This window comes from Notothenia coriiceps, unplaced genomic scaffold, assembly GCF_000735185.1.
Source record: "Notothenia coriiceps isolate Sejong01 unplaced genomic scaffold, NC01 NC01_scaffold00036399, whole genome shotgun sequence".
Taxonomy (NCBI): domain Eukaryota; kingdom Metazoa; phylum Chordata; class Actinopteri; order Perciformes; family Nototheniidae; genus Notothenia; species Notothenia coriiceps.
In genome coordinates this window covers 328,148-341,005 of record NW_011369100.1, presented here as the reverse complement: position 1 = coordinate 341,005, position 12,858 = coordinate 328,148, and the positions used below count along the sequence as shown (strand labels likewise).

The 12,858-nt window shown below is 39.6% G+C and overlaps 2 protein-coding genes across 2 annotated transcripts in view; one reads left to right on the top strand and one right to left on the bottom strand.

Moving 5' to 3' along the window:
- Positions 1–5,240, top strand: part of anxa13l (annexin A13, like) — an 8,365-nt gene extending 3,125 nt beyond the window's left edge. Inside the window, exons 5-11 of the mRNA XM_010792317.1 lie at positions 294–327; positions 1,185–1,264; positions 1,836–1,904; positions 3,136–3,237; positions 3,349–3,424; positions 3,525–3,637; positions 3,729–5,240. Of these exons, the coding sequence (XP_010790619.1) occupies positions 294–327; positions 1,185–1,264; positions 1,836–1,904; positions 3,136–3,237; positions 3,349–3,424; positions 3,525–3,637; positions 3,729–3,848 (594 nt within the window). The 3' untranslated portion in view covers positions 3,849–5,240. The remainder of the gene's footprint in view (positions 1–293; positions 328–1,184; positions 1,265–1,835; positions 1,905–3,135; positions 3,238–3,348; positions 3,425–3,524; positions 3,638–3,728) is intronic.
- A 2,746-nt stretch (positions 5,241–7,986) lies between these two features.
- The window catches only part of LOC104963693 (uncharacterized), a 9,399-nt gene continuing 4,527 nt past the window's right edge, over positions 7,987–12,858 (bottom strand). Inside the window, exons 5-6 of the mRNA XM_010792316.1 lie at positions 11,344–11,410; positions 7,987–10,831 (exon numbers count right to left, since the gene is read on the bottom strand). Of these exons, the coding sequence (XP_010790618.1) occupies positions 9,255–10,831; positions 11,344–11,410 (1,644 nt within the window). The 3' untranslated portion in view covers positions 7,987–9,254. The remainder of the gene's footprint in view (positions 10,832–11,343; positions 11,411–12,858) is intronic.

Genomic DNA, 12,858 nt, shown 5'->3' with positions numbered 1-12,858 from the left:
CCTCCATTTTGACAAAATCCATAAAGTGAGAAAGAGCTTCTAGCAGATATCCAATTTTGTAATTCAAAAGCTCTCCACATAATTGCCCTGTCTAACCTTTTGTTGATTCCTTAGTTTATAAAATATGCCATAACAGACAGTTAAATCCAAGTTGTATAAATGACTTTCCAGTCATGGGGGAATAATTATCTTGGGGTTTGTAACTCAAAGTGACCTATTTGTATATAACACATAGTCATATGATCCATTTCAAATGTAAAAATGTTGATCCTCTGTCTTTGCCTCTTCTACAGGATATTATGAGCTACAAGGAGACTTACGCCGCTGGTGAGTTCTCTCTCAGTCTGAATCAGTTATATACAGCGACCAATCTGAGGTTCCTCTCATACTGGAAAGAGTGATAATTCAACTAGCATGCGGAACAGATACATACTAAGTTTTATATTTGTCCTAATGTTGTGGGCGTTTTCAGTTTTGGGGGTGAGTCACGGAGTCATGAGATATGTTTTCCTCATGTTTTTCACTGGCCACAAACACAGTGTGATGTTATCCTCGTCAGAATCACAGTTGACTCATTGCAAAATAACTAAGCTCTCAATAACCTTATTTGTATCCCGTGTTAAGACACATTTTCACCGTACACTTTTTTATTTTTTAGTTCTTTTACCTATATATTTTTCATCCAGAAGCTAATGCATAAGTGTCTTAAACTTACATTCTGTTTGATAGCCACCAGGGGCTGACAAAGGGGTTTAAAAAAAAAAGAAGTCAATTCAATATAAGTCTATGAGAAAATGACCCTACTTCTGCTTGATTTGATACCTCAATAAGTCTATGGTCTCCATCACTAGTTTAAAGTCTTCTTCAATACAGCATGATGTTCATTTTGTAAATGATAGTCCCATTTCTAGTTAAGTTGAAAATATGGCAGCTAATGCTTTAGGGCGGGGCTTCCTTGTGATTGAAAAGTCACTACCAGGGTGTTAGTATAAGGGTTAGGGTCTGTTTAGTCTTAACACTGTAACCCTTTCACCGTGTTTTTTTTTGTTCAGGAAAGTTAATTGTAACCTTTTGGTCATCTAAAAATGTCCTGACAGCGTGCGGTTTTAATTTAGCTTCACTTCACAGTGTATTTATACACTATGTTTGATAAGTGTTGACTGTTTTTCCCTCCTACCTTACAGTGCATGAGCGTGAACTGGATGCAGACATTGAAGATGACACCAGTGGAGACGTGAGGAACCTGCTGACGTCACTGCTGCAGGTAAAGTCCAGTTTAACCATCAACAAAACTCAGCAACATTTATAGTACCAAAGGGAAGTTGCAGTAAACAAAGAAAACAGAGACAAGGTTTTGAAAAACAATTAAGTGGAAGTCTTGAATTTGGATGGAAGCCATGAAGAGAAGAACAATACCACTTCTCTTCCTCTGATAATGGAAGCACAATTGTTCTCCATGCTGTGGTTCGCCCACTGAGACATTTGTCAAACATCCCATCATCGGCATGCTGCTGCCTCCGTGCCAGCTTTTTCCGCCCTCCCACCCTGTCTGCTTCCCCTCTCTTTTCCTTTCCCGCAGAAAGGAAAGACAAACACAGTGTGACTCACGTTCCACAGCGTGACCTCCTATCCAAAGAGGCCTTCAAATATTTCCCATTGATGTGCAGCAGATGATTGTTATCCCTTAAATGCCTGAGATTACATTTGCAACCTGTCTTTTTGACTTTTCCATAACTCTCTGAATCTTAACTTCACTTTACATGCTTCGCCTCGTTGATCCCTCCTCTTAAACCTGTCTTCTTCCTCTCCATGTCCCCCTCTTTTCCTCTCTAAAGGCGAGTAGAGACGAGGGCTATGAGGTGGATGAGGATTTAGCCGAACAGGATGCCACATCTTTGGTTGAGGTACGTTCCCAGATGCTTCATAATTCCCCTTTGAATTAGTAGCCTTATTCATAGTTTGCCCATTGAATAACCCCAGTGTTTGCAATGTAACGTGATCTAAGGCTTAGATGGCAAGATTTAATAAATCAAGCTGGTTTTTGTGGTATTGCTGCAGTGTGGCTTTTCCTACAGTAATGGATTGTTGGATCTTCGTGAACATTCACTACTTAAGCGTGAAGCTTCATGTTTGAAGTATCACTCTCACACTGTACAATAGCAAGTGTGTGCAGAAACAGGAATCTGCGAGATTGTCCGCATTTCCTCACATCTCACATACTACAATGAGGTTGCTAGTCCTTCACAAACAACCCCTGAGGGCAGTTCTCTTAACCACGTTAGCATCTGAAATTTAGGGATGGAAATTGTGGTCTGTTGCCCCAATCTTTCATCCCTGACACGGAAATATCCCGTCAACTATTAATGGATTCTAACCAAATTTGGGACGCACATTCTTGTTCCCCAGAGGATAAATCATTTGAAATCATCAGATTGTTTAGATTTGTTGATTTTATTTTGTTATTTTCAACCAAACAACCTTTTAAACTAATGACATTCCAATGATGAGCTCTAGGCTTTGTGTTTGGTGCTAATTTGCTCATGCTAACATCCTAAGATGGGGACTTGGATACAAATAATACCTGATGAGCAAAAACACATTAGCATTAGCTTAAATGGCTGCTTTCTTTTAGTAGGCTACATCACAGAGCTGCTAGCATGGTTGGATACTATGTGGTTACCATATCATAATGAGGTTTCATATGTTGTTTCACTACAAGCAAAAGGTTTTGGCTATTTTGTGTCGATAATAATGTATTTTTTCCGACTAGTGTGAGGAATATATCCAATTAAACATTGGGTGATTATTTTACAAACCTGTCTAGTTCGCCTGTAGATTTCTTAAAAATGTACCCAAAAATTGCATTAGATAATGCCTCATTTGCATTGAACAGAGTATTTCAGAAAAGTTTTAATACAAAAGTGATTGTCTTAATTTAAGTAAAAACTGGGGAAGTTCCATGGTGATCTGTATAAGTAAAATGTGTTTACCCCATTCTCCTGTCTGTCCTTCGAAAGGTACTGTATTACTAATAGGAACAATGACCAAACTAACAAAAATAAGATCAAGTTTGTTTGACATGGCATTAAAACACAGCAATGCTGTCTTTAAATGTACTCTTTTTATCCCTGTCAGGCAGGAGAAGGCAGATTTGGCACTGATGAGACCACCTTCAACTTCATCCTGACTCACAGGAACTACATGCAGCTTCAGGCCACCTTTAAGATCTATGAGTCGGTAAGAACTGCTCACATTCCTGCAATAACAAGCTACTTTTTAAACATAATTTCATCTGGGCTTTCATCACTGTTGTACGTCTAAGTTCTCACGTTACTCGTTCAATTGCAGCTTTCAGGGACCGACATTTTGGACACCATTAACTCTGAAGCAACAGGAACTCTCAAAGAATGCTACATTACTCTAGGTAGGTTGGACTTTAACGGGATGTTCGCAAGCCATGACTTATCCAATCAAATGTCAGCATTTTTAATAACACCTGCTGCTTGTGTGTGTTTGTTTTATAGTCAGGTGTGCTAAGAACCCGCAGCTGTATTTTGCCCGACGCCTTAATGCCGCCATGAAGGGAGCGGGTACTGACGAGGACACGCTCATTCGCATCATTGTAGGCCGCTCTGAGGCAAGTCAAAAAATGTGCTCAATTTTAAAGACAAAATAACCAATAAGAAAGGATTTGTTGTGACGGCAGTGTTATGTTGTTAACCCCACAGTTCGACCTGGAGACAGTGAAGGACATGTACCTGGAGAAATACGATGTTACCCTGAAAGACGCTCTGGATTCAGAGTGCAGTGGAGACTTTAAACGCCTCCTCATCGAAATCCTGCACTAAAACATCTCTTCTTCTTACAGGCCTGGAACAACATATGTAATAACTAAACAAAATCTAATACATTTTCACTTTACTCTGCAGAAATTATTGTAATTATTTGCTGCAATCTGGACACAATATGAAAAGAATAATTTTCTAAAATATATTACAAACATGTAAAAATTATTTACTACAGATTTGCAGGGGTTAAGGCAACATCTGGAAGTTCCAATTACCATTAAAAATAATTATGTAATAACCAAAACAAAATGGATGTCTTCATTCATAAACAATTGTATACAATCATAACAACAATGTCCATTTTATCCATTCAAGTATGAATCAAACCAATCCTCCTTGAAACATGCGCAGGAAGGAGGAAGACTGGTCTGTTATTATATTATCCACATATTACATTTTCATTAAAGAAAACTGCAACTCCTCCTTTTTGTAATAACCAGTACAATAGGTGTTAAGTTATTGCAAAATGTGTGAAAATGTTTAGAACAATATGGATATTATTACATAATCAATATAAAATGTGTTACCTTTTGTGGAATTATTACATAATGTGTGGTTTCAATGCCTTATTTAACCAATGTGACAACATCTCTCCCCACCCATTCTTCCTCCTCCTCCTCCTCCTCCTCCTCTGTATACCCCTTTACCAGTTTTACTCATTCCCTTCAGTCATTCTCATGGCAGCATGGACCAAAAAACAATTACACAGTATTTTACACATGGTGAACTTACATTCATAGCGTTTAAATACACAGTTTTGACAAAAACATTACACTCTTACTGTCGAGGTGCTTTGAAATGTTTGTTATCCTTTTTTGACAATATTACGACAGCATTGTGGAACTTGTTAATGTTTTTATCTAAATAAATAGTGTTCTTTATTCACACTCGACAGCTTTAAATAAACATTTCACATTTAAGTTGTAGGTCAGCATTTCAAACATTTGTTGTCAACATAAACGACATGTTCTCTTATATTTGTCGCCTTACTAATTTCTAATAACTTTAATAGCCTCAAAGATGCCTTTCAGAAGATGATAGCAATGCAATTTATTTTTTGTTGCAACACTTAAGTGCCGAATTTGAAAAAGTAGAGGATTTAATATACATAAATATACCCTGATTTCATAATCCTCAACTCTTCAAGTATGCAGTGTCAGGTTTTTGTAGCTACATCCCTAGTTTTTTATTAGGGATTTTTAACTGTTTGTAGTCTTATTTTTAAGTCAAAGCTAACATCCTGCCTCTTACATTTACACACTTTATTAGACAGTTTCCTGTTCTCATTTACTGCATTAACATTTACTACAGTTAAACTCCTACATAATACATGTGTAAAACTTGACTTAATGTGCTTTAAAGATTAGTAGATGATCTTAATATGTTAACCCCATAGTACAAACGCTGATAATGGACTACATGTATGGAATTGTATCTCAACACACTTTATTCAAAACCAACTATACTATATTACTTTAGTATTATAAATAAATATGATACATTGTTGTATTGCCATATAGCAAATTGAAGACTAACTTATATGAAAGACGTTGTTATTAACCTGTTGTAATGGCATTATTATCCAGTGGTAATAAAATAACTTCACCCAAAATGTGTTATCCTCTTTATTTCCTGTAGGGGGCAGCATTGCACCACCATTTAGTACATGGTGCATTTCAGGAAGAGATGACATGCAAGTTATTAAAATAACAGTGAAATCCCTTATGTTATTGTATTGTGCTTGTAACGTATTGTGACGTGTATTACTCATTTTAAACAACCATTTGCTCTTATGTCAACCAAAATGTATTGTGTTTCTGTTTTATAATGTTTGTGGTGCTGGCCTATGATCCAAAGCAACATAAAAGTAGCTTTTTATAATATCTAGCCCAAAACATTTCTGACTTATGCGCAGAAACAGTGGGACGTCTCTTGGCGACTGTAAAGCGGGTAGAGGAGAAGAAAAGTTCAAAACAAGTGAGAACTGCTTCCAGATGCACTGACACAGGAGCAGCCAAATTCTCACTTTCATTCCCACGGCTTTCTTCTTCTTCTCGTTCTCCCACTCCTCTCTCTGTATCTTCCTCTCCCCTCACATTCCTTGATGTAATGGTTGTTTCTGTATCAAGGGCAAGGTTAGGAGTACACTTGCCTCCTGCACATTCTTGCTACCTGTATGTTCACTGTCTGTGTGCCATATGTAGCCCTGCTGCTCGCTCATGCTCTGAAGGCGGTGTGCACCACACATGCCTGTTCATTTCAGACAAAGGTGGGGGGTGGGTTCCATGCAGTTTAATGACTCAAGTATGACGTGTCAGACTCCCTTTTGAGAAATGTTTGTCTCTAAATATTGTGATTTTTTAAAGGAAACTAATTATATTACAAGATATTCCTGATTAATGTCTTAATAGAAACAAAGGGATTGTAGGACAATTATTTGGGTGGGTAGAATGTTCAGTTTAGCTGTTTTCCAAAGCAGGATCCGACAGGGTAAGGAATATCTCGAACGCCCGCCCTTCAGAAAACATGCCTTACCCTCCTCCAATAAGAAAAAAACTGCAATAACCTCCCCCGAATAAGAATAAAAGTGCCTTATCTTAAAAGAATGAAAATACAACCCCCTTATTGGAAAACAACTCCAGTGTTCTTAGAATAAAAAGCATTACACAGCACCAATAGGAAAACATACTTTTATAAAATAAATCATGAAAGCATAATAGGCTTATTTTTTTACATTTGATTTTCTTTCTTTTTACAATTATTTCTAGAAGAAAAACTAGAAATAAAGTATCAATGAATAAGTCAAACTACCCTCCCTGACTGTCCTTCCAAACCAATTTCTGTACAGTCCCAAAAATACCATGATGCAAATATTGACCATTCATCTTTAAATGATTTCTTATGGAAAGTTAAAATAGTTTAATGACACTAAATACATTTGCTTTGGCATTTGGAGGCCGGGGAAATTGTTTAAAATCCTAAACTAAAAGCCATGTAATAAAATATCTAGAAGAACAAGTATGTTTTAAACATAAACCTGTTTTTTCTTACAGGCAAACCTGTTCACTGCTTAAAAACACATCCACACCGACTCAACACACCTTCCTCCATCTGTACTCTATTATCCAGAGTGCTAAGGGTAACTTGTCCTGCCAGACAGTGCTCAACTCTCTATACTGTAGGCGCTGACCTTTTTCCTGAAGCGTTTATCATTGTCAAACCACAGTACCTCACCCAGCAAGTCATCCATCAACATGGGGGTGTTTTCAATTTGTCTCAAGATATGCTTTCTTTCTCTTCTGTTTGTCGACCTACCTCTGCTTATTGTCTTCTGTCTAGTTCCTGACAAGACTGAGGCTTAGTTCACTGTGCTGCTCATGCTTTATTCGTAGCAAAGGTCTGGTCAAGCTACCTAGAACTAGAGAAAATCAGACAGTGGGACAATGTGGAAATGGTCGCGTCGGCACTCTTTTGACACCTTCATGACACAAACCTGCATATTTATGGACTAATCCCCTAAAAGTCATGATTTATGGAGTAATTTATAACAAACAGTAACCTGGGGGTCATAACTTCTAAGGCTGGAATAACAACATCAACTGTTCTACTGGTTTTCATAGAACATATGCCCCGGATCGTAATATGCTTTTTGATCTTGTGCCAAAGCAGAGCAGCACACTAGGAAGAAGAGGGGTTGTCATTGGGCGTGTTAAGGAAAGCCATTTTGAGGTTAACTACCCGGCTAATATAATTTCAACTGTTTAAATTCATGATAAAGGATCTGTTCTTTGATGTTTAATAGGAAACACCTGGCAGCTTCTGCTAGGAGCAAACATATCCAATTCAGTCACCATGTTGCTAACTATGGCACGTGAGGAAAAGCCCATGATTAGGACAAGACACCATCCAAAAAACATACAGTCGTGACGATTGTGACAATGTGATAAGGTTTGTCAGTTGGCAGTTTTTGACTAGCTGTGGTTACAAAATAGGCCTGGCTACTACTAAAGCCGAGCTATAACTCTCAGCTACGTCCTAATCCACAGTCAAAGCGGCCCCTTCCAGTTAATTTCAAGTCACTTCCACAATGGCTTTACTTCTCAGACCCTGGTTCTTACACAGAGACAGCAACACACAATCTGGCAAAACAATTTATTGGATTTCAAATAAAACATCAAATATACACTTTATTACAGTTTGCTTTGAGTAAACATTAACTATATCTTACGGTGTAAATAATGAAGATAGTATAATATCTCTCCAGGACAGTTATACCTGGCCTTAGTGAAACATATGATTGTCTTTAAGTCCATAATAGGCCGAAAAGTGGTCATTAAACAGGGCATGCAGTAGAAATTCACATTAGAAAATGGTGGCTAACATGAAACACATGCTCTTAAAAAACACTCTCCTGAATGAAACCAGCAGCTAACTGCTTTTAGTGACAGCACACAATGCTGTAGCCACAGTGGGAATGAGCTGAAGATCTATTAGAGTCAACAGAGTAACATTATTACATAAATAAAGAGAGAAATACAGCAAATACAATTTCGGAAGTCTGAGAAAATAGTTTAGAGCCATCAATTACGAAATAATTACACTTAAACTTGCATTGATATAAATAAGGTTGATGATTAATGCTACTTTTTTTGCACAAAATAAAAATAAAATGAGCTTTAGGCTACTCACTACAAAATCAAGCAGCTTCAAGCAACAGTTCAACGTTTTGGAAATAGCCTATTTAATCTCTTAACAAAAGTTAGATGAGAAGATTTGAAATGGTCCTGAATTGCAGGTAAACAGTTCAATTGGAGAATAAAAAAGGAGAATGTATTTGCCAAAATGCAATTCCAGAAACCATCTGCAGACACCTGGCAACAATTTCGTTCTTACAGTCAGCTTATTAACTGGCTTCTTGTGACACAATTGAGTCATACAAGTTGGCTCTCTCAACTGCAGTCTTGCATCTGAAGATGCTTATCTGACTGTAAACAAGGTGTAGTGCAGAAAGGGTAAGTTGGCAAGATACTGTATCTGTTGACTACACTGGTCTGGAGAAATAGCCAGATCGATAGTCAGACCGATATCCAGTGAGTTTCAAGATTGTAAAAGTGCTAATAAGCAAATTTTTTACCTGTATTCTCAAAGGTATTCTTACCTTTGGACTGAGCCGGGCTAGTGTTTAAGCTATCAAGCTGCTGGCAGTAGCTTGATATTTAACAGACAGATATAAGAATGATATAGATAATCTCATGTAACTCCCCATAAGAAAGTAAATAAGTGTCTTTCCCAAACAATCTAACTACTGTATGCCTATTAAATCAAACTAATCAAAAATGTCCATCATATCAATGGCTTAGCTTCTGCTGAACTGGAGCAACATGGTGAAGTTTTGTCTCTCTGATGTTACGCTGCTACCCAGAGGATCGACACTCCACTTCCTGTTTGGTAGCTGATCTGGTTGACTCGTCCGCGTACACAGTCAAGTGTGAAGAACACAGCTGTACCGTTATGAACCTGGAAGGACGCCCGCAGGCTAACACTGGCCCAATGACTTCCCTCAGGCATCTGACCAGCCACCTGCTGGGCCAGAGGGACGGGACGCACTCCCTCCGCCTCTCGGCCTCCTCCTGACCCATCCGGATCGATACGCTTTAAAAGAGTCACCTTGACCAGGTTGCAGGAATGTATGAGTTTGAGATCCATAGCCACACTGACTGTGCCGCTCTCCTTGAAAACAAAATCTCGCTTTTGATCTGTTGGACCTTTCCCTAACAGCCCCATCTGAGAAACCTGAGCACTGGTCTGGCGGAAGAACAGCGGCTTGTTCCGGACTGCTCCTGACGGTAAGCCGGAGTTGGACACTGATGCCGTCAGAGAGGAAGACAGAGCAGCAGGGACCCAAACCAAGCTGAGGATACTGATGCCGGTCTCGTCTCCAAAGAAGCGTACATTGCACTGAGCAGGAGAGAGGATCTCAAAACCTAGGGTGTCCCCAGAGCCAACTTTAGCCACTCCTGTCAGAGATAAGGACGTGTCTCGATAGTGGACGCCTGGTTTGAAGGAACGCCCCAACTCAGAGCTGGTTCCGTTACGGTTCAGGTACGCTAGCAGTTGGAAGCCCTCACTCACACACGCCTGGCCCATGGAGTACAACGCCTGCTGAAATACGAACCGCACGGTGCCACTTTCTGCAAAACGGATCCCTCGGCCATCATGAGTCAGCCCCACAACGTAAGGGTCAGACGTGGAGCTGGTGCGGAATACCGGGCGATAGTTGGTATGGTAGTGTGCGGACACCATTGCCTGTGCTGTCATGGCAACAGCCCCAGTGTCATGTGAGAGCCAGAGAAGACTGAGTGAAGCTGCTGAAGGTTCGTACAGCTGCAGACCATCGTTGCTTTGGTTACAGTGGTTGCTGGCACTCCGGAGGAAGAGGGATATCTTGTTACCTGGGGCGACTTCTGCTACCCCGCTGATGCTGACACTCTGGAGGGACCTTTCTTCCCGCTGCTCTACCCTAATACCACTGAGGTCACGACCTTCAGAACTGTCTGTGTTGTTCATACGTAGGCACAACTGGATGAAGCTACGGCAACCGTGGCTTACCGAGAGGTTCTCATCAAGCCAGACCAGACCGTGCTGCCTGAGCACCAGACGGCCTTCTTCAGCGGATAGTAGCACTCCGTCGCCTCTTCCTTTTATTTGAAGCTGCACGCTAGGGAAGGCATGAGCCAGGAAGTTGCCTTTTGCGCCAGGCAGACTTACATCTCCAGCCCAGGATAGAGAGAGAGCGTTGTCACCAGCAGGAACAGGGCCAGAGCAGATGGCGTCTGCAGTGAAGGTACAAGGGGAAGCAACGGGATCTCCATCACACTCATTGCAGGCCTGACACTCATCCATGTCCGAGTGGTAGAAGTAGTCGTGGCCGCACATTCCTGAGTTACCATCACGCTCCGTCATGCCCTGGCACCTGAAGCCACCTGACGATGGAGAAACAAAGACATGATGGTTGAACATTTTATTCTAAAAGCAGTGTCTTTAGTTATGATGAATAATCATTATTTTAGTTCAGCAAATGGAAAAGAAGGCCAAAGTAGGGATGTTTTAGAGACCTTTTTGTTGTAATATAATGTAGACTCTTTACAAAAGTTAGGGTTAAGGTTAGGGTTAGGGTTAGATAGTAATTACCATCAAACTATAAAATGTGCAATATGTGCTATATGTTCAATATATACATTATTATACATATGCCATTAATAACTGTGTAATATATACCGGGCTGCTAAATCCTAAGAACTGTTACAGGATTTGTATTTTGTATTTTTTTTTACTTTTATTTTTTTATTATATTTTTGTATTATGTCATAACTTAGTACTTTTTTTTTAACAATGTAACATTAAGCTGTCTGTGGCTCTTTCCTGCTGTAACGATGCAAATTTCCCCTGGGACTAATAGAGGTATTCTGATTCTGATTCTGATAATTAATGTTACCTGGAGTGTTGAGACACTTCTGTCGATCTCCACACAGATCAGATATTTCAAGGCATTCATCTCTGTCCTGTAGTGACAAAAAAACACTTTCAATGTTAAAGCATCTATGGTAATCACTCAGTCACCCTACTCTGTGGTTACCCATCAGTCAGCTCATTGTTTTTCCGGCCACAACTTTATTGTTTTGTTTGGCATTAACATCCCTCAGAACCAACTATTCTGGAGTAAATTCCACAAACCCAAACTATTACACAGACAAAAGTTTCTTGCTTTTTTGTTCGTTATTTGTTTTCTCTTCTGTCTTTTATGACAATTCTACTTTGGAGAGAATTCAGTGGTAAAACACCCGCCGACACAAGCTTTATTTTGCTTCCAATGCTATAAAGTTGGACTCAATGTGAAGCGAAGAGGCCCTTTTTCCTCGCAAGTGTTTCTTCGTCTCATAGACAGAGTGTAATTGAACAGGGGGCAATCGTTAATTTTGTGCATGTGTGACCACATCCTTAATGTATTTGTCATAGTTGAATTGCAAGTCTATGACAATACTAGCATTATCAACCTGTAGTACAAATGATGTACGTAATAGTCTTATCATACCATCTATGGACATGACCTTGATCCTTTTTGCAGACATCATATTGCCCGTTGTGTTTACATTTGTCAACATTTTCGCCAGCATGATGCAGAATTATCAACGGGATTTTCATCTGTCATATATTGTTTTGATTATGTGTTTATAGCCACAACCCTAACCCTAACCCTAACCCTAACCCTAACCCTAACCCTAGATTTAATTTAAGTACATTTTGATTATTGAAATGTGTGAATATTCTCAATGATGTATTGCTTTTTGAGAAGGAGTACTTGCATTCATATAATCAGTGTAAAAATAAAGACCATTAAATGAAAAAGATACAATTTATCATATTGCATGTTTCTTGGACGATATACACTGAACAAAAATATAAATGCAACACTTTTGTTTTTGTTCCCATTTTTCATGAGATGAACTCAAAGATCTAAAACATTTTCTATATACCGGTACACAAAATAACCATTTCTCTCAAATATTGTTCACAAATCTGAAAAAATCTGTGATAGTGAGCACTTCTCCTTTGCCGAGATAATCCATCCCACCTCACAGGTGTGGCATATCAAGATGCTGATTAGACAGCATGATTATTGCACAGGTGTGCCTTAGGCTGGCCACAATAAAAGGCCACTCTGAAACGTGCAGTTTTGCTTCATGGGGGGGTCTGGGGGGGGTCCAAAAACCAGTCAGTATCTGGTGTGAGGGTTAGGGTTAGGGTTAGGGTTAGGGTAATGTTGTGAATCGAGTGGCCTGTGTTTGTCGTCCATAACATACGCCTGCCCATACCATAACCCCACCACCACCATGGGCCACTCGATTCACAACATTACCCTAACCCTAACCCTAACCCTCACACCAGATACTGACTGGTTTTCGGACCCCCCCAGACCCCCCCAATAAAGCAAAAATGCACGTTTCAGAGT